The following is a 25,220-nucleotide window of genomic DNA, read 5'->3' on the forward strand; positions in this document are numbered from 1 at the left end:
TCCTCCTCAGATTAACAACCAGGGGAGCAGGGATCGGTGGATTGTGCTCCTCCTGCTGTTGCTCTCCGTACTGACTGTTTTTCCTGCTGACTCCTGATTGGTCGATACTACTAGGACTACAAACAGAAACCAGACCTCTTCCTGTACTACAACTCCCATGAGTACAGATTCTGTATTTTGATGTAACATCTGTGATAAGTAATAAACCAAGTTTGAACCATTAACCTCCAAACATACTCTTTACATGGCTGTATATGACTTCAGCAGGCTTCATGTCCACACACTGACTTATCTGTGGTTTTAAGGTTATCTAAGGTGTGGTTGAAGACTCACTGCCGTCATCATCATCATCATCATCATCATCAATACTGAGCAAAAAGGCGGTGGGGAGCTACAGGGAGCGGCTCCTGACAGTTTATGGCCCCTGTTAGAGTGTAAAGTCCTCCTGTTGGAGCCACACACGTCAGATTAGCAAGAAGTAACAGAAGGAGAGAGACCTGGGCTCCATCAGCCAAAACCTGGTTCTGATTTCACCCCGTGAAGGCTTCATCGACAGGAAACCTCGGCCCCTGAGATCCTCCTACGTTTTAAAAAGCAAACCTTCACCGTCTTTAAACAATTTGTAGGATTTCAACCGAAGTAGTTCTCTGGAAACGTTGCCATCATGTCGACGGCTGTGGAAGCAACCGGGTTCATCATGAGCATAATCGCTTGGCTGCTGACTGGAACCGCTCTGGTCAACGACTACTGGAAGATTTCCACCGTGTCGGGCAGCGTCATCATCTCCCAGAGGCAGTTTGAAAACTTGTGGCACTCCTGCGCCGAGAACAGCGGCGGCATCGCCGAGTGCCGAGACTTTGAGTCCTTACTCGCCCTTCCTGGTAAGAAAAGAACTATTATCCTACGGCTTAATGTGCGGATACAACGATAGAGTACATAGAGCGACGACGGAAGATCCGATTAAACGTCTGAAGACGAAGATTTATTGTCTGATTTCTGAGAAAGAAGAAAGTCTTTTTGAGCTCTGCCTCTTTAAGAGTCCAAGTCCGCCTTTTCCTCTGAGGGGAATCTGTCTAAACCAAATATAAAGAAAACATATTTGACCCTCATTTAGAAAGATTTATGTAACTGAGTCTGTAAGAAACACGTACGGCAGACTTCCCTCCCCTTTTACGGGGGATTACGTGAACGAGAGTATCGAGGTCAAGGTTACGTCAGAAAGCAAATGAAGGAGAGGAATCAGTCATCGGCATAAAACTTCATCTCTAGAACCAACCACTGAAGCGTCTTGTTTGTATTGTTCAGGTTCTTCATGAAAATGTCATGAAATATAACCATACATGTATATTCAGACCTGTTGGACTGAAACTAGGCCAGCATGCTATGTGGCCCCATTTCAGAATCCCCCGATCAAAGGTTGGGTTCTTTTACGACCGCAAGCTTCCCGCCGAAACTCAAACGAAGCTGAGGAAGTTTAAAGAGAGTAAAAGAGTAAAAACAGGAACAAAGAGGATGTTCTTACTTTGTATCTTTTTTTTTTTTTTACAAGTTAAATTACTTCCTTTTTTTTTTTTCTACCGCTGAGTCTAGTTTCATACGATGGTTGTGTTATCTCTGGCCGCCATTTTGAGCCTTCTTCTCCACTGGCACCTAAATGGAGGGAAACCAAAAGAACGGTGGCTAATCGATCAATCAATCAATCAATCAATCAATCAATCAATCAGTCAATCAATCAATCAATCAATCAATCAATCAATCAATCAATCAATCAATCAATCAATCAAGCTTTATTTATAAAGCACCTTTCATACAAATCAAATGCAACCCAAATAAAATAGAGACTGATACGCACCAGTTAAATAATAAGTGAAAGCATCAAAATTAAGAATACAAATAGTTAAAATAAATAGATTTAAAAAGGGTCAGGATAAGAGTTGAAAAATATAAACTAAGGCTAAAAATATTAATAAAACTGAGTAGATGAATGAATGAATAAATACATAAAAATAGAATAAGATAACAATTAAAATTACTTAAATAATAAAGCAACATTTAAATCAATATTATAGTAAAAGGTAAGTAATAAAATTGTTCAACCTTAAATAAAAGCCAGACTGAATAAATACGTTTTTAGTTTATGTTTAAAAGTCTGAATATCTCCATCAGCTGCAGTGGACTCTTATAATTCATCTTCACTTCAGTTTGTGTTCACTCACGTGAATTTGACTTACTCCCCCGTGACGTAGAGACTACTTTAAAGGCACAGTGTGGAGTTTTAACTGATGTTGAGACTGTCTCACTGTGACCCTGATGCCCCGTCAGGACCCTCAGAGTGAAATAAGATCATCAGGGATCAGACTGGTTATTGAATTTAGGTCGTATCTTCTGATCATATCAAAGTTTACCGTTGTTAACGTAGCTACTGATCAACACAGAGAGGCATCTTAAACACAGTGTGTGATGGTGCTCATGGGAAATGCAGTTGTCATCCTAGGGAACACTACCGACTTCATCCAGAGGGGGCGCCAGTATCAACACATATGTTTAAACACACTAAGTTTTAAAGCTCGTTTTAAAATGACTCAGATGGCTTCACTTAAAGCTTTAGAATGTCTGATGTCTCTGCCCGTCGATGCAGCTGTAGACGGGATCCGGTTTGACCCACGTCATATCTGTGAATGCAGAGGAGGCAGCTTAATGACCTACATTGCAGCCAGCCAGTAGGAGGCGCTCCTAATGCTCTGGCTCCAACCTTAGGGAACGAGTCTGTCAGAAATCAGGAAGTCACAAGTCTTATGTGTACTTTTAATGCTGATGTGCAGCTCTGTGTAGTCCCACCCTGCTCGCTGTCGACTCACTGTCCACAGCAAGGAGACTTCCTCTGGTCTCTGTTGTCTTAGATTGAGGAGTCTTTCAATCGAACCAGCCCTCCTCAGCTTCATCCCCTCCTTAATAAACCACGGTGTTCTTGAAATGCAGGATTATACCTCACTGAGGGAGAAAAGAGGTAAAAGGTGGCGCTGTTAGACCGCTCTGCCTCGCTGTGGATCCAGCATGCTTTGCACACTGTAGAGAACTTTCTCCAAGACGTACAGGTTGTTGTTCACGAAGTCCAGTCCATGTTTGACCTCTCTGAACTCTGGAGCTCTGAGAGAAGAGGAATAATGTCTGACATAAAGAGATGTGGTTATTGATGTGGTTTATTATCCTGAAACTGTCAGAGGATCATAAAGAGGCGAGGCAGGTTTTTATGATCTTGTTAGGGTGTACACACACACACACACACACAGACACACACACACACACACACGTACACACACCTTTATGTCACTTCCACTTGCTCGTTTTCCTCCTTCGTTGTCATCATACAAACATATCTTCGAAGCGTCGGCGCTCTTACGATTGTTATTTGGTTGGTCAGTTTTTCTGTGCCGACTCCGCCTCCTTCACCGCCAGCGAGTTGGCGTTCCACGTCCCAACAGCCAGTCTATGCCGCCAGGGATCAGCATTCCCAGGTCTCCTACCCGGTCCGCCACCCGGCTTCCTAAGCACCCAACCCCCATGACTACCCCTGCGAAAGGTGGGCCCACAGGGTGGTGGTGGTGGCTCCATGTTATCATCATTCCCCCCCCCCCCCCCCCCCCCGGGTCTGGCTCCAACAGCATTCCCTGGTTTCCCTCTCTCATCCCTTTCTGCTGTTCCATGGAGGTTTTCTGAATCGCCCCTTAGTCTGGCCCCTCCCCCCGGGACCAATTTGCCATGGGAGTCCCTACCAGGGGCTGATGCCCCCCGACAACACAGCTCCCGGGTTCACCGGGACACTCAAACCCCTCCTCCACGTTAAGGTGGCGATTCTTGGAGGAGCATTCAAACCTACGTACTGCATTTCATGTTTCTACAACTTCAACATCTGTGACCTCTGACCTCTAATCTTTATAACGCTGGAGATGCTAACTGTGAAACTTGTTCCCATATATCTAAATACATCAGGGCTGGTAAACTGTGAAACAGCTCTCAAATAATACATCATGATACCTGATTGAAGAATACAGAGCGATAGGGATTGTGGGCCTGAGTGCGCCCCATGTACTGTACAGCGGCCTCTACCATGTCCTGCACACTCTTCCTCTGCTCTCTACTCCCCACAACACCTGTCTCTCTCCAGCTGTCCTATCCATACAGAGAACATCTGTAGAAGGTCAAAGAGTTCCAGCAGCAAACAAGAAGGTGTACAGAACAAGAATTTAACAAGAATATATATAGGAAAGAAATGTTCATCAGAGACGACAGCTTGGCCATAATCCTCCTGTCAGCCACCACCTCCACAGGGTCCAGGACTGAGCTGGCCTTCTTCCCCAGTTAGTTCAGTCTGGCTCTCCTGTATCCTGTCCGCCCACAGCAGGTGACGTTCGTGTCCGGTGTTAGCTCTGTTAGCATGATGCTACTCTGGTGCTGGGTTAGCTGGTCCACCTTATCGTAGATAGATCTTACATTCATCCTACCGGTGGGTGGAAGGACAGGTCCATGTGGTCTTTTCTTAGCTTGCACCTCAGTACCAGCATCCTTGCCTCCTTCTCCTCAGCTCACAGGGAACATCGGGCCTAGCATCGTTTAGCATCGACATGCTACGGGCTGCTAACAGCTGATCTCGTATGTAAACAATGTTACCATGGTTACACGCAGGATCTCCGGACACACACAGGAACAAAAAGAGTAAAACACCCCTGCAGACGTAGTCAGTTTGGTGTCCATGTCCAACAGATGAGTCCTTAAAGGTCCTGACAGGCTCCAAATACAAAGAGAACTAAACAGATAGAAGAACAACCAAGAGAGAGCTGCTGCAACAAGCAGACACTCCAGCGGCGCTAAGCAACGGAAAACTCATTTAGAATCAGTCCCTCCTGCAGCAGGTGAACAGGCTGTAACGTCTGCAACATAACCCTTCATGGATCAAAGTGAGTCCACCAACAGTTCTTGTGTTTGTCCCTGGCAGGCTCAGGTTGTTATTCTAAGAGTCCACCAACATTACTTTAATCTATGGAGGACGATGTTGCAGCCATTACAGCCTGTTTACCTGCTGCAGGATGAAGACATCCATGCATCTATTAATCTGCAGTCAATCTCAATCTCAAGCAGCACCTCTCCTTCAGTTATTCTCCTCCGATGATTCACACTCCTCTCTCCTCCTTCTCTGCAGCTCACGTTCAGGCGTGTCGGGCCATGATGATCATCTCTCTGCTGCTCGGCCTCGGCTGCATGATCGTGTCTCTGCTGGGACTCAAGTGCATCAAGATCGGCTCCACCACCGACCAATCCAAGGCCAAGATCGCCACCACCGGAGGCATCCTGAGCATACTTGGTGGTGAGTTTCATGGAATGGAGCGCAGGACGGCTTAATGGTGTCGATTGAAACTCTTTGTATTATTTGTGTTGTCTCTCTTTTATTCTCTCTCACATGTCATGGTGTGAAATGTCTTTGTGTGTTGGCAGGTCTGTGCTGCATGATAGCTGTTTCCTGGTACGCCTTCAGAGTCGTGCAGGACTTCAACGACCCGTTCTTCGGTGGGGTGAGGTGAGGAAAACCCAAACACACACGTGTGACGAGTGTTTCTTCCACATTAACGCCGACTGAAGAAAGATTTTTAACCTGAATTTATCTTTAAAAGAGGAAAACAAAACTGTTGTTTGTTCAATATCTCTACATGAGTAAAGTAATCCTTACCTGAATATCTGTTTCATATCAAAGCATTGGAATTACATTTTAAAGGTTAATGCTTCTCTACCTGAAGTATGTGTCCCTGGCATGTCTACAAACTAGTGATGGGAAGTTCGGCTCTTTTAACTCGGCTCCCAAAGAAGAACCGATTCTTTCAACTCCCGAACGGTTCTTAATTTAGGATCTTTTGTAGGATTAGGATTAGGATTAGGGTTAGGGTTAGGGTTAGGGTTAGGGTTAGGGTTGGGATTGGGATTGGGGTTAGGGTTAGGGTTAGGGTTAGGATTAGGGTTAGGATTAGGGTTAGGGTTAGGGTTAGGGTTAGGGTTAGGATTAGGGTTAGGGTTAGGGTTAGGGTTAGGGTTGGGGTTGGGGTTAGGGTTAGGGTTAGGGTTGGGATTGGGGTTAGGGTTAGGATTAGGGTTAGGGTTAGGATTAGGGTTAGGGTTAGGGTTAGGGTTAGGGTTAGGGTTGGGGTTGGGGTTGGGATTGGGATTGGGGTTAGGGTTAGGGTTAGGGTTAGGGTTGGGGTTGGGATTGGGATTGGGGTTAGGGTTAGGATTAGGGTTAGGGTTAGGGTTAGGGTTAGGATTAGGGTTAGGGTTAGGGTTAGGGCTAGGATTAGGGTTAGGGTTAGGATTAGGGTTAGGGTTAGGGTTAGGGTTAGGGTTAGGGTTAGGGCTAGGATTAGGGTTAGGGTTAGGGTTAGGGTTAGGATTAGGGTTAGGGTTAGGGTTAGGGTTAGGGTTGGGATTGGGATTGGGGTTAGGGCTAGGATTAGGGTTAGGATTAGAACCAGAACTAAACTTTAGCAAGCAGAACCAGAACCAAACTCAACCAAAACCAAACCAGAACCAAACCAGAACCGGATCGAACCAGAACATGACCGAACCAGAACCGGAACACACCAGAACCGGACCAAACCAGAACCAAAACCGAACCTGAACCGAACCAGAACCAAACCAGAACCAGAACATGACCGAACCAGAACCGAACCAGAGCCGAACCAGAGCCGAACCAGAACCGAACCAGAACCGGACCGAACCAGAACCGGACCGAACCAGAACCGAACCGAACCAGAACCGAACCGAACCGAACCAGAACCAGAACCGAACCAGAACCGGACCATACCAGAACATAACCGAACCAGAACCGAACCAGAACCGGACCAAACTGAACCACAACCAGAACCGAACCAGAACCGAACCAGAACCGAACCACAACCGAACCACAACCGAACCACAACCGAACTCAAGCAAACAGAACCAGAACCAGAACCAAACTCAACCCCTCCTCTGTTTTTCATTCCCTGCACACATGTGTGCTAACAAGGAGCTTAGGAGAGAGGCATGCTAGTTGTAGGCTGTCTTAATAAACACAAAGGTCGCTTTGACTCCCCACGTCTGCAGATTTGAAGATCTAGTGGATGACTTTTAGTTTTCATGGAAAAGTGCTAGTGCTAGTTAGCATAGCCACATAGCTACATGTTGGTAGCTGTGTACCAAGACACACGTCGACATGCTGACAAATAAAACAACAAGAAACACTAAATCTGTGACCAATGGTTCAGAAAGGTCCTGCTGCAGGCGCCTCTCCGTCAGGATCAGATTCTGGATCAGATTCAGAGGGTTGAAGTAACGCGGGTCTGTGAGCAGCCGTGTATATTCAGCCAACATGGAAACATTAGATCAACGTGCTGGACGGCCGAGGCCACATCCACTTCCTGAGGGGGCGTGGTCAGAGAGCTCATTCTCATTTAAAGGCACAGACACAGAAAACAGACTGTTCTGAGCAGGGCTGAAAAAGAGGGGTTTACAGGCAGACCAGAATCTGATTTAAAGAGTTTTTTTAGCAATAAACTTTAAAGACATGTTTTGGGGACCTCTTAGACCAATATATGTTGAGGAAAAAGAGCAGAATATGTCACCTTTAAAAAAGAAACTTGTAGCTTAGCTCAAATTTAGCTTAATCCTTAATCTGCTGTAAACAGGTGAGTTGTTTATAAATTCTGCCGTACAGTCGTCATGAAGAGGGAAACGAGCTCTAGAGACCCAAACTGTTTTTGTACCAGGCTGTAAACATGTTTATTTCAGCTGTTACATTTGAACATGGAGCTCTATGGGGACTGACTCACTGTAGGAGACACACACTAGTGGACACTGGAGGAACTGCAGGATTTGGGACTGATTTCCTGCAGGACTGATTCACTCCCTCCTGTTTTTGCAGGTTTGAGCTGGGTACCGGTCTGTACATAGGATGGGGCGGAGCCAGTCTGTCTATTCTGGGCGGAGCTCTCCTCTGCAGTGCCTGCAAGAGAGCGTCACCTGGAGGCAAGAAAGGGTAAGTGCAACACACCTTACCTGGGCCTTGTTATTCGAGGCTGGATTAAACCATTCAATCAGATTATTTAAAATAAAGGACTCGAATCAGATTAGATAAGACAAGCAGGTCTGTTATCTGGAGGTAACAAGAACATAAGTCAAGATCTCGAGAAACAAATGGGGTTTACACTTTATCAAGAGAAACAGAGTAAATCAAAGTGTGGATTCACGTCTATAAGGGAACATTCATGAGGAGACATGTTCATGCTTTGCTCCAGACATTAGGGTTCTGAATAAAAGGGGTCAAGCATCCATAAAACTTCACAGGGTAGCCTCGTATCAAACATAAAACATTTCATTTAGAGCCGTGAGGACCTTTCAGTGTCTTTTGATCAGCGGCGGTTCTAGATCAATTTTACTGGGGGGGGGCAGGCTGGGGCCAAGGGTGTTGTCAGAGGGACACATTCAACCCTGACAAAAGAGACTGAGAAGGACGAGGACCGGCTGAGAACAAACTGGCAAAACATCAGTGCATCCCTTTATACTAGACATATAGACTACTGTGGACTAGATCAACATGCAGACTGACAGCAGCTGATTACACTCAACATGAGTCCCTTAGCACTCTAAGGGACTGGAACCAAGTACCACATGCATGTGTTCCACCTGTAACATCGGTGTGATACCAAAGCTTTTTTTATTGTGTAATATTTGTTTGGTGTGGAGGAGGGGCCACAAGGGGGGCCAGGTTCAGTTTTACAGGGGCACTGGCCCCTGTTGGCCCCTCCCCAGAACCGCCACTGGTTCTGATGTTGGTGCCCCCTGTGGACAAAGTATGTAGTCCCATTTAGAGCACTGGTTTATCCTTGATCTTTAGTCTCTATCTTGATCCAATCCAGTTCTACCTCAAAAAGAGCTGACGAAGCCGAACCCTAACCCAGTAGAATGCTTGATTGGATTTCACAAAAAAATAATTCCAAAGAGTAACAAAGCTAAAGTCTGATTTGTATAAGCTAACATACGTTTGAATAACTTTCTAACGTTGTCTCTCTTGTTTTCGCAGCGGTTATTACGGAAGCCAGCCTCAGAAAGTCTACACAGCTACAGCCAAGTCAGAATCAGATGCCCGAGCTTACGTCTAACACACCCCGTCATACTTCCTGTTTCAGGACATTTCATCAGCTCACAGTGAATATCTGAAGGCCCGACTTTCACCTGATTTATGTTGACTAATAAAAACAAAGTTTTAACCCCTGATGAAGCTGTTTTTTTTAAAAAGGGGAGCAGCTGTTTTTCATAGCCTGATTTCAGAATAAAAAACAAACATATTATTCCCTCTGGTGTCATCAGCAGTCCGACCAGTTTCCAACCAACAAGAAGTAGCTCTTTCTCTGTCCTTTTTAAAATATGTGCTTGTTTTTTAAGAGTTTTTGTGGCTAAATCATAAATTTTGAATCTTAATACGTGATGGTGTGAAGATGATTGTTAATGATTCTCTAAATAAAGTGTTTATTTCACAAAAAGAGCCTCAGTTTCTTGTTTCTGTAAGATACAGGGATTCTACCTGCTCATATTCAAGAACCATTACACAATACTCTGTAGTGGAAGTCACTGCATTATAAACAGACATGACTCTGTAGTGGAAGTCACTGCATTATAAACAGACATGACTCTGTAGTGGAGGTCACTGCATTAAAAACAGACATGACTCTGCAGTGGAAGTCACTGCATTAAAAACAGACATGACTCTGCAGTGGAAGTCACTGCATTATAAACAGACATGACTCTGTAGTGGAAGTCACTGCATTAAAAACAGACATGACTCTGTAGTGGAAGTCACTGCATTAAACACAGACATGACTCTGTAGTGGAAGTCACTGCATTAAAAACAGACATGACTCTGTAGTGGAAGTCACTGCATTAAAAACAGACATGACTCTGCAGTGGAAGTCACTGCATTAAACACAGACATGACTCTGTAGTGGAAGTCACTGCATTAAACACAGACATGACTCTGTAGTGGAAGTCACTGCATTAAACACAGACATGACTCTGTAGTGGAAGTCACTGCATTAAAAAACAGACATGACTCTGTAGTGGAAGTCACTGCATTAAACACAGACATGACTCTGTAGTGGAAGTCACTGCATTAAACACAGACATGACTCTGTAGAGGAAGTCACTGCATTAAACACAGACATGACTCTGTAGTGGAAGTCACTGCATCCCATATATAAACATGATCCAGAACCACAGAGACTTCTCTGGACCTGGTCCCGTTTGAGATGGACTGAGGGGAAGTGGAAAACTGTCCTGTGGTCTGATGAAATCCTGGACTCTGTGTCCTCCGCTCTAAAGAGGAGAGGGACCACCCGGCTTGTTATCAGCTCACAGGTCAAAGCCAGCGTCCCTGATGGTATGGGGATCATCAGAGTCCATGACATGGGTAGCTTCCACATCTGTGAAGGCTCCATTAATACTGAACCATCTCTACAGGTTTAGGAGCAACACATGCTGCCATCCAGACCATGAGGTCTTCAGGAAGACCTTACAGATTTCAGCAAGACCACATCCTGCACGGATTACAGCAGCATGGCTCTGTGACACACATGTTTGTTTCTGCACGTTCTACCATATATGTGTGTGTGTATGTGTGTGTGTGTGTGTGTGTGTGCTGTAATCTCCTGTGTAATAATGATGATTCATGTGGTGCAGGACGGTAATCCACCTGTGAGTATGTGTGTGTGTGTGTGTGTGTGTGTGTGTGTGTGTGTGTGTTTACCTGCTGACCAGCAGAACAGCAGATTACAGCTGCTCACCATCACTTCATCTATCTATAGATCCGCAGACTGTCGACCGCTCAGACCTGCTGATGCGTAGACGAATACAAAGGCACTCAACAGAGGACAAAATATCAGATATATATATAATCAGACATTTTTAACTGAACTAACAGGAAGTGATGTTTTTGCCACAGTGTCAACAGGCAGAGGGGAAGTAATCAGGACGTTTCTGGCATCCTGTATTTATTGCTTGTTTTTTGAGGTTTTGACCAGATTGGTAATACATAAACTTGAAAATGAACTTCATATTGTTATTTGTCAACAATAATCCCTCTCTTCTCTCTCTCTCTCTCTCTCTCTCTCTCTCTCTCTCTCTCTCTCTCTCTCTCTCTCTCTCTCTCTGTAATCCCTCTGTGTTGTGCTGACTGAGGGGGAACCCGCTCCAATCCTCTCCCTCCGCTTGTCCTCATGAAGTCTGCGTTCGTCTGGATGTTGGCTTTTTATGGATTTGGGGAGGGGGAGGGGGAGGGGGTCTGTTATTGCTGAGTACCTGCTTACACCACGGCTCTTCTGATTGGCTGACGGTGCTGAGGGGTCCGACAGCAGGTGGTCACATATAGAGCTTCTCTGAGCAGCATCGCACTGTCCGTCCTTCTCCGCAACTCAGGTGAGTCTTTCTGGTTCTGACCCTGCAGGGAAGCATTTTCAAACGGATATATTTTACAAGTTTCTACTCAGTTTGTCATTTTTTTAAAATATCTGAATATCTAAAATGTGCCTTTAAATACTGAAACACCAAAAATGTGCACCTGTGCTGTTTAAGTGCACTGAAAGATGTGTTGAATAAAACTTATAAGGTAGATATTTATACAGTTATTTACTTTCATGCTTTTACAGTGTATGTGTGTACCAGTGTTGTAGTCAGGTCACCAAACCTCAGGTCTGAGTCCAGAGTCCTCACTGTTAGAGTCCGAGTCGAGTCCCCATTGGTTTATTAATTTAGTACGAGGAGGGCGGCTTCTTTAATCCAAACTACTCTGAACAATTAATCCAGTATCTTACCTGAACACATTTTTTAGAGGCACTGGGACGGGGGGAAGCCACAGACTGTTTAGTACCTGGACATTTACGATGTGTTTGATCCTGTGGATGACCCGCTTTCCCCCTGCGCCGTGGCCGCTTTGATTTTCAGTAAATCTGGAGATAAATGTACGAATGAAGTTACAGCGCTGTGTGTCGTACGTTTTCTCTGCGCCCGTCTCAGACGACACCATGAAAGACATTTTATGCATCATCGTGAAGACGTGAGACACACCTGAGGAGGTTTTAAAAGGATTAAAAGATTAGCAGAGTTAAGTCTGTACAAACCCATCAGCTTTCTTGAATCAATAAACACAGACAGTGAGAGTCCGGATTATTTGAGATGTTCAGAATATGCTGTCTCACTTTAAACATTTGTATATCTGAGGTTTAGTTACATTAAAATACAATTTGCATCTCCTCCGACTCACAATATATGGATACAGGACGTTTCACAATGTTTGCAATAGGAGAAGCTGAGGTTCTCACAGAAAGGATCTCTCACATCCTTCAACAAGACTTGGGGGCCCCCTAATGAGCCTCATTAGAGACAAGCCCTCTATCACTCCTGATGATGCTGGAGACACGGCGGGAGCAGAGACAATCAGTTTCATTTCAAAGACCATATTAGTGATCAAAAATGTGTTGAAAAAAATGTTGCTCAGTTCAGGCTAGGGGTGGGCCTTGATAAGATTTAATGAATGTCAATGCCATTGTGGATTCTGCTTATCAATCCAATTCCTTATCAGTTCTCCTAACGATTCCTGAGTATGTTTTTGAGGGGGTAAAAAAGTAGTTCTGCACAGTCTTCTGCACCAAAAGGAAGCATTTAATTTTTCCCAAAATGATGTCTGCACAAGACTGAACATGAACATATTCAACTTGAACATACTGAACAATAGGTTCACCTCATTTTCGGCCACGTGAGTCCAGACGTGGACCCTGGAGCCTGGAGGAAAAGACTTTGAATTTGGAGAGGAAAAACGCTTTTCCTCCAGGGGTCATCGTGGAGGTATTTTACCCGCTCTCGGTGCCTCATTTTCGGCCGCGTGAGCCTGAGAGAAAGCATCCAAAAGGGGAGAGGTAGGCGGGGGTGTGAACATGTTCACATGGAACCCTTCTCCACTTCGGCCCGACGCGAACCCCGAGCTTACCCAACCTAGGAGTTCTGCGTCGCAGAGTGTGTGAGGTAATGCAACGTACCGTGACGTGACGTCGTTCTGGGATATGAATCGTTAAGAAGAATCGATAACATTTGAGGTGTACGATTCCGATGGAATTGATCAATAGGAACCGGTTCTAAGTCTGATCCGGTTTTCGATTCCCACCCCTAATTCTGACTGTTGTTAGCTTTTCCACATCAACAGTAGTCTTACTCTGCTCTGCTGCTCCTGCTGCTGCTGCTGCTGCTGAGCTTAGGCCTGGGCTCACCCTGGTAGCTGTGGTGTGGCTCCTGCTGCTCCTGCCTAGATAAGTAAGAAAGGAGTAAGAAAGGCGGGTTATACCATCAGAATAACATTCATAGTCCGCTGTAACTAGTTAAATACTGAGAAGTGTAATGCTCATGGTGGATTAAGGTGGGGTCAGACTGAGTCTGATCCTGTCTTGGTGTTGGGTCTCTGTTCATAATTTGACATAGAGTGGTCTAGACCTGCTCTGTTTGTAAAAAGAGTCTTGAGATAAAGTTTGTTGTGATTTGGCGCGATACAAGTAAAGATTGATTGATTGATTGATTTGAGAGAACTTTGGTTTCAGTGTGTTTGAAGATGTTTGCGTCTCTCTGTTTCTCTCAGGTACCGGGGTGTCGCTGCCCTCAATCTGAAACAACCATGAGTCCCAAAAATGTTGTTTTCAAGAAGATTTGCAAGGACAAGTCGGTGAGTGGAACATCCCGGTGAGGTGTTAGAAGTGCTCTGTAGGTAATCATGTTAATGCATGATGCTGCCGCAGCTTTAATACCATGTGTGATGATGAAAAAGCGTACTCCAGGAACAGCTCTGTCCACCATGTGAGGACTCCATTACACAGATTAGTTTGACATATATTGACTTATATATATATATATATATATATATATATACACTTATAAATATATATGTACATGTGGTCGTCCCTGGAATCGCTTTTGCTGTCTAGAATAAATCACTGCTGTCATTTGGCTTTGATCCGTCAGAACATTCTATTCTCCTTTGATGTGTTCCATTCTATTCTCCTTTGATGTGTTCCATTCTATTCTCCTTTGATGTGTTCCATTCCATTCTATTCTCCTTTGATGTGTTCCATTCTATTCTCCTTTGATGTGTTCCATTCTATTCTCCTTTGATGTGTTTCATTCTATTCTCCTTTGATGTGTTCCATTCTATTCTCCTTTGATGTGTTCCATTCTATTCTCCTTTGATGTGTTCCATTCCATTCTATTCTCCTTTGATGTGTTCCATTCCATTCTCCTTTGATGTGTTCCATTCTATTCTCCTTTGATGTGTTCCATTCCATTCTATTCTCCTTTGATGTGTTTCATTCTATTCTCCTTTGATGTGTTCCATTCCATTCTATTCTCCTTTGATGTGTTTCATTCTATTCTCCTTTAATGTGTTCCGTTCCGTTCTATTCTCCTTTCTGTAGATTGATTTGATATGACGTGTGATCAGGTTGTCCCTGGTGTTTGTTGGTATTTTAATGGGATCAGTGAGTGTTGGTCATTAAATCAAAAAGGCCGCCTCCCTGAGTTTAGTTCTGTAAAGCAGATCAGCTGCTTATCTACCCGGTCCTCATAAGGTCAGTAGGAAGTCACCACTTCATGAACTGCGGCACACGTAGGATTGAAAGCTGGATGTGTCAGGTTTTTAAAGCCTCTGTTCTACTTCAGGTCGGGGTCTACATGGGGAGACGAGACTTTGTGGACCGTGTGGACTCTGTGGATCCCGTCGGTGAGTTTCCACCACAAAAAGAGAAGACCAGAATTCCTGTTGTCTGTTTGGTCAAAGTTAGTTTTTATCAATGGAGACGAGAAGTAAACAGGAAGTTTACCCCACAGGACACAGGAGGGCTGTTCTACCACTGCTTTAAATCCCTGTCATCATCAGTGTGTGTGTGTGTGTGTGTGTGTGTGTGTGTGTGTGTGTGTAGAGAGAGTGATGTAACAGCTCTATAGGGATCATTTCTAGAATAACAACCTTTTATCTCTAATAAAACCCTAAACTGTTGTGAAAAAAGAGGCTCCTTATTTATCTTTGATGACATGTTATCTTATATTATATTATTTAAATACAGCTCCATTAAGCAAAACCTTCACCATCGTTTTTAACCACTAGATGGCGTCATCCTCATTGATCCCGAGGCTCTGCAGGGGAGGAAAGGTCAGTCTTCAAACACTTTCATAAACACATGAAATATCAAGCTTCTGTCCAGATTTCTAGTCCGTATCTTTCAGATTTAAGAATCTGACAGACTTCATGCCACATCACAACTCTTTACACGTTGTATATTTCAGTCTTTGGATCTCCACTTCACATCCTCCTCCTCCTCCTCTTATTTCTGTGATCGTGTCTCCGTCCCTCAGTGTTCGTCACCCTGTCCTGCACCTTTCGCTACGGCAGAGACGACATGGACGTGATGGGGATCGCTTTCCGCAGGGAGCTGTACCTGTCCACTCGCCAGGTGTACCCGCCTCTGCTGGACCGTGAGAAGGGAGTCCACACCACGATGCAAGCCAAGCTGCTGCGCAAGCTGGGAGACAACGCCCATCCGTTCTTCTTTGAGGTGAAATGTATATTCAGGGAATCCTCCGGGGTTGAAGCAGGACATGTGTTCTCTTAGAATGAACACTTTAATACGTTCAGGTGGAAAAACATAACCATGCAAGTGAAAGCTGATGCATGAATTTATCACAGCAGACTGACTGACAGTCTCTGCCTCCTTAGTTTCCGGACAACCTGCCTTGCTCAGTGGCTCTGCAGCCAGCGCCCCACGATGTGGGCAAGGTAAGATCTGAACTCAGGAATATAAAAAACCTCAATGTAGTAAAAACGTTACAGAACGATGACCCCGCCTCCTCTCTCCTCCTCCGCAGCAATGTGCCGTGGAGTTTGAGATAAAAGCGTTCAGCGCTGAGAGCCAGGACAGTAAAGTCCAGGGACGGTGAGTCTCTGAAGAAGAAGGAGCACAAGAACCCAGACTCTGTGTTTCCTCTACATCATCTCTGATTCCTCCCTCAGGAGCTCGGTGAAGCTGCTGCTCAGGAAGGTCCAGTACGCCCCAGAGAGCAAGGAAGAGGCGCCTTCTGTGGAAACCACCAAGGAGTTTGTCATGTCGGAGAAACCGCTGCATGTCAAGGCCAGTCTGGATAAAGAGGTATTCAGTAGGAGTGTAACGATTCTTTTTAACAACGATTCCATTCGTCTCATGATTCGTGGTTACCGATACGATTATAGGACGATATTGGTTCCTTTAGAACGATACGATCCAAAACTATTCAGTGACTTTTCAGCCAAAAATTCCTCCAGTGTGACTGTGAGATAAACACCTTGATCCTGGACAGTCCTAGAGTCCTGTTGTTGATGATTTTGTCCCGAGCCGTGTTTTGTCCTCGTCTCTGACTGAACATGCCGGGGAGGCCTGAGGCTTCTGCAGAGCTGATGTTACCTTGATGAACGCTGCAAGAGGCGCCTGAACGGTCGGCGTTGTGTGAAATCCCATGACGCCTTAGTAGGTGGTTGGATAGATTTGTGGTGTTGCCGTGGTAACTTTACTTGACCCTGACATCCTACAAACAGCGAGCGACTTATTTAGAACATCTCCATCTCCAAAAGCCAAAGTGTTTCCTTACGCTGGACCGCAGTGGTGTCTTGATAAGTTCTCGCTCGCCGGCTTCTCCTCTGCCGTCCGCCATGCTATGTTTAGTTGTCTGCTGGCGCGTGGCGATGACGTCACAGACAGGCAGCCTGAATTGAGTAACATTTAAAGTCTTTATCATTTAAAATGTAAAAAAAACACAACCATATAAAGTCTGCTGTGCTTAAATCCAATGTGTTATTTCCTAGTATGGATACAATCGATTTATTACCTTTTAAAACGATGTTAGATCGATATATGTTGTCCGGAAGGACAATTGCCGAGCATATCTCCTTTGATTTGTTCCGTTCCATTCCATTCTATTCTCCTTTGATGTGTTCCGTTCCATTCTCCTTTGATGTGTTCCGTTCCATTCCGTTCTATTCTCCTTTGATGTGTTCCGTTCCATTCCGTTCTATTCTCCTTTGATGTGTTCCATTCTGTTCTATTCTCCTTTGATGTGTTCCATTCCGTTCTATTCTCCTTTGATGTGTTCCATTCCGTTCTATTCTCCTTTGATGTGTTCCGTTCCATTCTATTCTCCTTTGATGTGTTCCATTCTGTTCTATTCTCCTTTGATGTGTTCCGTTCCATTCTATTCTCCTTTGATGTGTTCCATTCCATTCTATTCTCCTTTGATGTGTTCCATTCCATTCTATTCTCCTTTGATGTGTTCCATTCCGTTCTATTCTCCTTTGATGTGTTCCGTTCCATTCTATTCTCCTTTGATGTGTTCCGTTCCGTTCTATTCTCCTTTGATGTGTTCCGTTCCATTCTATTCTCCTTTGATGTGTTCCATTCCATTCTGTTCTCCTTTGATGTGTTCCGTTGCGTTCCATCTCTCCCTTGTGTTTATTTCTATTGTTATGGTCGATCAGCCAATCAGAATCGAGTATGTAACACAGCGGTGTGATACTCTGCTGTAAACATGTTTGTCTCGTCTTCCAGCTGTACTACCACGGTGAGGTCATCAAAGTCCACGTCAACGTTACGAACGACTCTAGCAAAAACATCAAGAACATCATCGTCTCTGGTAAACGTCTTCTCCGGTGCTCACATGTCCAGACTTAGACCTTTGTAGGACTTGTAAATGCAGACTCTACTTCCTCCTCAGTGGATCAGGTCTCCAATGTGGTGTTGTACTCCAACGACAGCTACGTCAAATCCGTGGCCATCGAGGAGCCGGGGTGAGACGCAGCACACATCAGAACATTTCTAACTTGTAGTGTTGTTTAAGTCCGTTAAGAGGAGTTGGAGAACATTCAGTCATTCAGTGTGTCTCTGTGTCTCAGGGATTCAGTGCCTCCTGGAGCGACTCTGACCAAAGTCTACGCTCTGCTGCCCCTGCTGGTCAACAACAGGGAGAGACGGGGCATCGCTCTGGACGGCAAGCTGAAGCATGAAGACACAAACCTGGCTTCCTCCACGATGTGAGTACAGTCAGACACGCAGTCAGACACGCAGCCGGACACGCAGTCGGACATGCAGTCGGACACGCAGCCAGACACGCAGTCAGACATGCAGTCAGACACGCAGCCGGACACGCAGTCAGACATGCAGTCAGACACGCAGCCGGACACGCAGTCAGACACGCAGCCGGACATGCAGTCGGACACGCAGCCGGACACGCAGTCAGACATGCAGTCAGACACGCAGTCAGACATGCAGTCAGACACGCAGCCAGACACGCAGTCGGACATGCAGTCGGACACGCAGCCAGCACAGACGCCTCAGTGTGATCCTAACGATGCTTCTCTTCTGTCAGTGTGAAGGAGGGCGTGCTGCAGGAGGTGATGGGGATCATCGTTTCATACAGAGTCATGGTGAAGCTCATCGTGGGAGGGTGAGTGGCCTCAGCGTGTCTCAGTGATGGTGTGTGTGAGACTGTACAGGTTGATGGTAGTTGTTCTGTTTCATTGAGATCTAATGTTTGTTGCACAGACATGTCTTCTTTTCGTACTTGTGATGTTCTCTGTCGTCTTTGTTACGTTGAGAGTTTCTTCTTCACTCCTGACAACTTTCCTCTGTGTCTCCGCCACGCTCACAGGATGATGGGATCAAGGTGGGTCCTCTTACTTACATTACTCATACTCTTAGTCCAATAAAGCGAACACACACAGATAGACAGATTATCTCCAAAAGGCTCCAACACCACAAAAACGACCCAGAGGTTAAAGATCAGGGGCTGAATCAGCTGAGGGGACACCTAGCAGCTCCCACCTGTCACACAGATAGGCTACGCCCCCAATTCTACCTCCCTTTAGTCCTTTATCTAATGTAAACAGGTGAGTTGTGTATAAATTCAGCTCAAAATGAGCTATAGAGAGAGTTTTTACCACAGTGTCAACAGGCAGAGGGGACATGTGACATTTACAACTACATGTACATATATATACATCCTGGTGTCACTTTTACTGTCTAGAATTAATCACTGTTCTATTCTGCTTTGATCAAACGGAACGCTCTATTCTCCTTTGATCTGTTCCATTCTGTTCTATTCTCCTTTGATCTATTCCATTCTATTCTCCTTTGATCTGTTCAGTTCTATTCTCTGCAGATTGATTTGACATGTTGTGTGTGATCAGGTTGTCCCTGGTGTTTTTTTCTATTGTTACGGGGTTTCAGCCAATCAGAATCAGGTATTTAACGCATTGACACCATCACCCCTCTTTAACATGCCACAGTTGTGCAAAGAACTCTGGGAGTATTTCTTCAACCTTTCTTTCTTAAGTTTGTAAATGGAAACTCTTCATCTCATCACTGCTACTCTTAAGTCTCCCCAAGTGAAGAAACCGCAATACATGGATGAGGCCAAGTTGAGAGACAGAACAATATTAAAAAACTGATCTTTTTTTAAAGCTTTGGATCTCTCAGTGTGTCAGGGTGACTGTGATGTGGAGGATTGTGTGTCCATGTTTCTGTTTGAAACATTTGTTCTTGTTTGTTTTCAGTGAAGTCAGCCTGGAGGTCCCCTTCAAACTGATGCATCCTAAACCTGACGCAGGTACGGAGCCCTCTTCAGACTAAAATATCACTTCATACATCCAGAGGAAAGTCTTTCTAACATTTAATGAGCTCCGTTTGTTTTAAGGTGGTGAGGGTGTGGAATTCAATCAAACTGATCTAAACCTTGTGCTGTTTCTCTTATGTCTTAACGCTGCTCACAGTGAAGGAGAGGTAAGGTCGTTTCCTAATTCAAAGATTGATGCATTTTGATTCCAGCAGAAGCTTCAGTCCCTCCAGATGTGAAGGAACCAACAGGACAGTGTTTCTGTGCGAGGAGGGACCTGCAGGTTGCACGCACACGGCCCTGTTTATCGTCATATTTGGTGTATTTGTCCTCCATCCGTCCTCCCTTTTGTTTGGTACTTCCAGCAGACAGATCAGGTTGCAGGTTCTTTTATCACTGAGTCAGCTCTTTTTGGAAGCCGTCCTCTATCAGCTCCTGTTGACCTCATCAGCAGTGTCAGCTTTCCTCCGGGTGCTCTCTGCTTTCTGTCGTTCAGTTTGAAGCATATCTTTACAAACACGTTCGTCTTTAAGAGGGCACTTATTAAGAACCATTTGAGCCCTTTTTCAGGAAGACCTTAAGGTGCATTTGGACCAAGAGTCCCGGGGTCTTTTAGCCCCCAGAACTGCTTCCCCCTGAACTAAAAGGTTCCTGGTCCCCCATTGTTGTCTGCGTTTCAACCGTGGGCTGAAGTCCCGGGTAGATTGTGTAAATCAGGCCAGTGACGTATGGAGGGAAAAAAAAGTAAATGCACTACACCACCAGACCAGTAGAGGGCAGTAAAACAAAGAGGAATGCCATTCATCACAGATGGAAAAAACAATGACTGTGAATGGTTTTTGGAAGATTTGAAAAAAAAAAAATTGACAAAAAAAGTAAAAATGTGACAAAAAAAAAATTAAAAATGAAACTGAAAAAAAAAATGCTAAAAAAAAAAATTTTTTTTAAAAATGTGACAAAAAAAAATTTGACCCAAAAAAAATTGTAAAAAAAAAATTGTAAAAAAATAATTTTGTAAAAAAAAATTGTGACAAAAAAGATTTGACAAAAAAAAGTTGACAAAATTTTTTTTTTACGCTCAGCTGAAGGTCTCCAGTTTATAGGGTCACTTTTAAAACCAGAACACCGGGAGGAGAGACGCATTCACGGTGGGCTGAGAGAAGACTACTGTTACAAGCTGCTAAATCAAGAGAATCACAGCTTCTTCTTTTGAAAAGTACACACACATACAAAAAAGATAGAACAAATAAAAACTAATGAAAGAAAGAGAAATCAAGAGAATCACAAGCCCCGCCTCCGGAAAGTCCCGGGACCTTTGAAAAGTACTACCCCCCTAACAGCCTAGTAGGGGCTTTTTAAGGGGGAGATTATCTACCCCTGAACTAAATCTAGACCCTGGGTCCACCGGTCAAAACGCACGTAGTTCAGGGGTAAAGTTCCTACGGTCACCTTAACAGATTTCAGAAAGACGACGCCAAACCACATCCTGCACAGATTACAGCAGCATGGCTCTGTAGTAGAAGAGTCCCCACCCTGTTTAACCCCGCTCTCCTCCGTCTGTGTTCCCTGCAGCGAGATGGAGGAGGAGGTGGAGTTCCTGGAGTTTAAGCGAGCCTACCTGAAGGGGATGATCGATGACGAGGATGAGGAAGGACACGTGTCGGGTGGCGAGGACATGGCGCCCGCGGAGAAATAGAGAAGACAGCGGGACTTTGAATCGCCTCAGTGTGTGATAGAAAAGTTATTGAAGGGGCCATATGGTGGTTTAGCATGCTTTGGTAGCACATACCTATACTTCACTGTGTATGCATTATTGTTGATGACCACAAGGGGGCAGAAAAGTCCAAAAGCAAGAAGGATTCGTTTGTTCTGTTAGTATTTAGCGAATTAAATCAAGCAAAGAGAGTCCGCTTTGTTTCCACCTGATGAACACAGACCTCTGCTTTTTAATTATGTTCAGGGTTTATTCACAGGATCCCCCAAAGACGGACGTGGTCTTTTTAAAGTCACCCATTGGATTGTGAATGAGAGTTTTGAAGCCACAGTTTGGGCATTTGAGTGTTGCTAACTTCCTGTTGCTAGCTGTCCTGGCTGACAGGTCCCACATGGAACCACTACGTACCAAATAAACATCATGCTGTTCTGAGGAAGACCTGGACCCAGAGATTGAGACCATAAAGTGTTAACTGCGGGAATAAATATGACACCATAGAAGCAGACGGACAGGCAGGTATCATTCTGAGCAACACAACAGTTAGCCTGTTAGCATGAAGAGACTCAGCTGGTCTGTTTTAGATGGTGCTATATTTCATCACAGATGGATTCACTGAATCAACACGTGAGAGGAGATAAGCGCGAGTAGCAAAGACGTTTCAACACGGCTTTAAAATCCTTTGACACTACACCACCAGACCAGTAGAGGGCAGTAAAACAGAGACGAATGACATTCATCACAGATGGAAAAAACAATGACTGAGTGTTTTTTTGAAAATGTTGAAAAAAAATTGAAAAAAAAGTTTGAAAGAGAAATTTGAAAAAAAAAAAAATTGAAAAAAATGTTGAAAATTTTTTTTGATTTTTTTTTTTTTTTTGAAAAATTAAAATTTTGAATTAAAAAAAAAAAATTGAAATTTGAAAAAAGAAAAATTGACAAAAAAAAATTGAAAAAAAAGTTGACTGTCGAAAAAAAATAATTTTCCTCAAATTTGAAATTGTGCTCCAAAAGAAGAAAAACATGAAGAAAGGGAACATTTTGCGTCTGCGGTTAAAAACATGTAAAAAGCAATGAATGAATCAACACAACAGTTAGCCTGTTAGCATGAAGAGACTCAGCTGGTCTGTTTTAGATGGTGCTATATTTCATCACAGATGGATTCACTGAATCAACACGTGAGAGGAGATAAGCACGAGTAGCAAAGACGTTTCAACACGGCTTTAAAATCCTTTGGAACTCAAAAAGCCGTGATCGCAGAGATCGGCCGGTGTTTTGGTTTAAACGGCGACCCTGTTAACTGGAGACTCTCAGCCGGATGCATCCCTCATAAACGTCTTTAGACCATCATTAAATATCTGATGAGGATATTTTGAAATCAGCTGAGGGGAAGGCTTGTTTTCTAATAGATGTCCATCACAGTCGACCCCTGCTGGCCATTCGAGAAAGTGCAGGGTGTAGACACTTTGCATTGGCTTCACCTCTAACGTTCATCAGAATTAAAAAACATCCTGGAGTCCAAGCAGCAAACTCCGGCTGATGTGGAAGTCCTAAAAACTGCAGTTCCTCGAGCGTCCACTTGAGGCTGTCTCTGGAAGTGCTTGGTTGACTGAAGGTTAAGTAGAGTCAGCGTTCCTGACGTGGCGTCCACCGACGATCGGCTTCAAAACTCTGCTTCGGACACAAATGGGTGACGTCAGCGATAGAACTGTGAGTTATCGTGCAGCCCTCTCATGTGTAACCACTGATATGCTCCTTGAGTAGAAGAAGTCATGCATCCTTGTGACCTGATATAGACTTGCTTTAATGTTTGTTTGTGTCTGAGCGGCTCTGGAAGAGAATGATGAGTTCTTCGCTTTCAGTGAATGTGCTGTTTTAACGCTGTGAGAATAAAAACTGGTCGATCCATTCGGGCATCAGCTGATCTTTTGGGGGTCATTACGTTCATTTCTTGGTCTGTACTGAGAGGGCAGCAGAGGAATTCCTTCTCACTTTATCATAAAAACTTGAAATATGAGGCAGCATCAGTGTTAATCTCCTTCTTCATCATGACGAAAACAAGACTATGACGAACTAATGAGCATCACTGATAATAAAAACTCTGACGAACGTGTGTTTATTATTGTTGACCAGACGATGAAGAGACGAAAACATTAGTGTTGGACCGTGAGACATTCAGAATCCATGTTTCCCCCTGTGCTGTGTGTCTTTAGAGATGGCGTGATGACTTCCTGTGACAGGCTGAGTTCTTATCTGAGGGGCTCAGTGTTAGCTTGGTCTCTACCTGCAGCAGGTGTGCTTTATGAACCAGAAAGGAAACACAAAGGAAGAAGAAACAAAGAGAGATAGAAAGAAAGGTAGAAAAACAAAGAGAGTCACAAAGACAAAGGAACAAGGGAAAGAAAGAAAGAAGACAGAATGAAAGAAGGAAAGAAAGAAGGAAAGAAAGAAAGAAGAAAGAAAGAAAGAAAGAAAGAAAGAAGAAAGAAAGAATGAAAGAAAGAAAGAAAGAAGAAAGAAAGAAAGAAAGAAAGTAAGAAAGAAAGAAAGAAAGAAAGAAAGAAGACAGAATGAAAGAAGGAAAGAAAGAAGGAAAGAAAGAAAGAAGAAAGAAAGAAAGAAGAAAGAAAGAATGAAAGAAAGAAAGAAAGAAGGAAAGAAAGAAGAAAGAAAGAAGGAAGAAAGAAAGAAAGAAAGAAGAAAGAAAGAAAGAAAGAAAGAAGAAAGAAAGAAAGAAAGAAAGAAAGAAAGAAAGAAAGAAAGAAGAAAGAGAGAAAGAAAGAAAGAAGAAAGAAAGAAAGAAAGAAGAAAGAAAGAAAGAAAGAAAGAAAGAAAGAAAGAAGAAAGAAAGAAGAAAGAACGAAGGAACGAAAGAAAGAAAGAAGAAAGAAAGAAAGAACGAAAGAAAGAACGAAAGAACGAAAGAAAGAAAGAAGAAAGAAAGAAAGAAAGAAAGAGAATGAAAGAAAGAGAGAAAGAAGAAAGAAAAAGAGAAATAAGGAAAGAAAGAAAGAAAGAAAGAAAGTAAGAAAGAAAGAAAGAAGAAAGAAAGAAGAAAGAAAGAAAGAAAGAAAGAAAGAAGAAAGAAAGAAAGAAGAAAGAAAGAAAGAAGAAAGAAAGAAAGAAAGAAAGAAAGAAAGAAAGAAAGAAAGAAAGAAAGAAAAGAAAGAAAGAAAGAAAGAAAGAAAGAAAGAAAGAAAGAAAGAAAGAAAGAAGAAAGAAAGAAAGAAGAAAGAAAGAAAGAGAAGAAAGAAAGAAAGAAAGAAAAAGAAAGAAAGAAAGAAAGAAAAGTAAAGAAAGACAAGAAGAAAGAAAGAAAGAATAAGAACGAAAGAAGAAAGAAAGAAGAAAGAGAAAGAAAAAGTAAGAAAGGAAAGAAAGAAAGTAAGAAAGAAAGAAAGAAAAGTAAAGAAAGAATAGAAAAGAAAGAAAGAGAGAAGAAAGCAAGAAGAAAGAGAAAGAAAGAAAGAAAGAAAGTAGAAAGAAAGAAAGAAAGTAAAGAAAGAATAGAAAAAAGAAAAGAAGAAAGAAGAAAGAAAGAAAGAAAGAAAGAAAGTAAAGAATGAAAGAAAGAAGAAAGAAAGAAAGAAAGAAAGAAGGAAAGAAAGAAGAAATTAGGAAAGAGAGAAGTGAATAAAAAAAGTATAGAAAAAGGAAATAAAAAAAGAAAGAAGAAAGAAAGAAAGAAAGGAAGAAGAAAGAATGAAAGAAAGAAAGAAAGAAAGAAGGAAAGAAAGAAAGATGAAAGAAGAAAGAAGAAAGAAAGAAA

General features: G+C 43.4%; 2 protein-coding genes across 2 annotated transcripts; both read left to right on the plus strand.

Annotated features, from left to right (window-relative positions):
* Positions 1–413: 413 nt before the first annotated feature.
* cldn15la (claudin 15-like a) lies at positions 414–9,562 on the plus strand. The gene is made up of 5 exons (XM_034678644.1): positions 414–881; positions 5,198–5,362; positions 5,491–5,572; positions 7,943–8,056; positions 9,101–9,562. The coding sequence occupies exons 1-5, from the start codon at positions 665–667 to the stop codon at positions 9,177–9,179; spliced, it is 657 nt and encodes a 218-aa protein (XP_034534535.1). The 5' UTR covers positions 414–664; the 3' UTR covers positions 9,180–9,562.
* Positions 9,563–13,699: 4,137 nt separating this feature from the next.
* Positions 13,700–21,645, plus strand: saga (S-antigen; retina and pineal gland (arrestin) a). The gene is made up of 15 exons (XM_034678643.1): positions 13,700–13,777; positions 14,767–14,827; positions 15,212–15,256; positions 15,460–15,659; positions 15,821–15,880; positions 15,970–16,037; positions 16,115–16,250; positions 17,679–17,763; positions 17,845–17,917; positions 18,023–18,160; positions 18,496–18,573; positions 18,778–18,792; positions 19,682–19,734; positions 19,898–19,907; positions 21,313–21,645. The coding sequence occupies exons 1-15, from the start codon at positions 13,730–13,732 to the stop codon at positions 21,434–21,436; spliced, it is 1,194 nt and encodes a 397-aa protein (XP_034534534.1). The 5' UTR covers positions 13,700–13,729; the 3' UTR covers positions 21,437–21,645.
* Positions 21,646–25,220: the final 3,575 nt, after the last annotated feature.

This window comes from Notolabrus celidotus, unplaced genomic scaffold (assembly GCF_009762535.1).
Source record: "Notolabrus celidotus isolate fNotCel1 unplaced genomic scaffold, fNotCel1.pri scaffold_195_arrow_ctg1, whole genome shotgun sequence".
Classification (NCBI taxonomy): Eukaryota; Metazoa; Chordata; class Actinopteri; order Labriformes; family Labridae; genus Notolabrus; species Notolabrus celidotus.

Excerpts from the sequence above, each read along its gene's own strand:
- cldn15la (XM_034678644.1), top strand. The coding sequence starts at position 665 with ATGTCGACGGCTGTGGAAGCAACCGGGTTCATCATGAGCATAATCGCT. Across the intron at positions 882-5,197 it reads GTCCTTACTCGCCCTTCCTG|CTCACGTTCAGGCGTGTCGG; the intron begins GTAAGAAAAGAA and ends CCTTCTCTGCAG. Across the intron at positions 8,057-9,100 it reads TCACCTGGAGGCAAGAAAGG|CGGTTATTACGGAAGCCAGC; the intron begins GTAAGTGCAACA and ends TTGTTTTCGCAG.
- saga (XM_034678643.1), top strand. The coding sequence starts at position 13,730 with ATGAGTCCCAAAAATGTTGTTTTCAAGAAGATTTGCAAGGACAAGTCG. Across the intron at positions 13,778-14,766 it reads AGATTTGCAAGGACAAGTCG|GTCGGGGTCTACATGGGGAG; the intron begins GTGAGTGGAACA and ends GTTCTACTTCAG. Across the intron at positions 17,918-18,022 it reads GTGGCCATCGAGGAGCCGGG|GGATTCAGTGCCTCCTGGAG; the intron begins GTGAGACGCAGC and ends TCTGTGTCTCAG.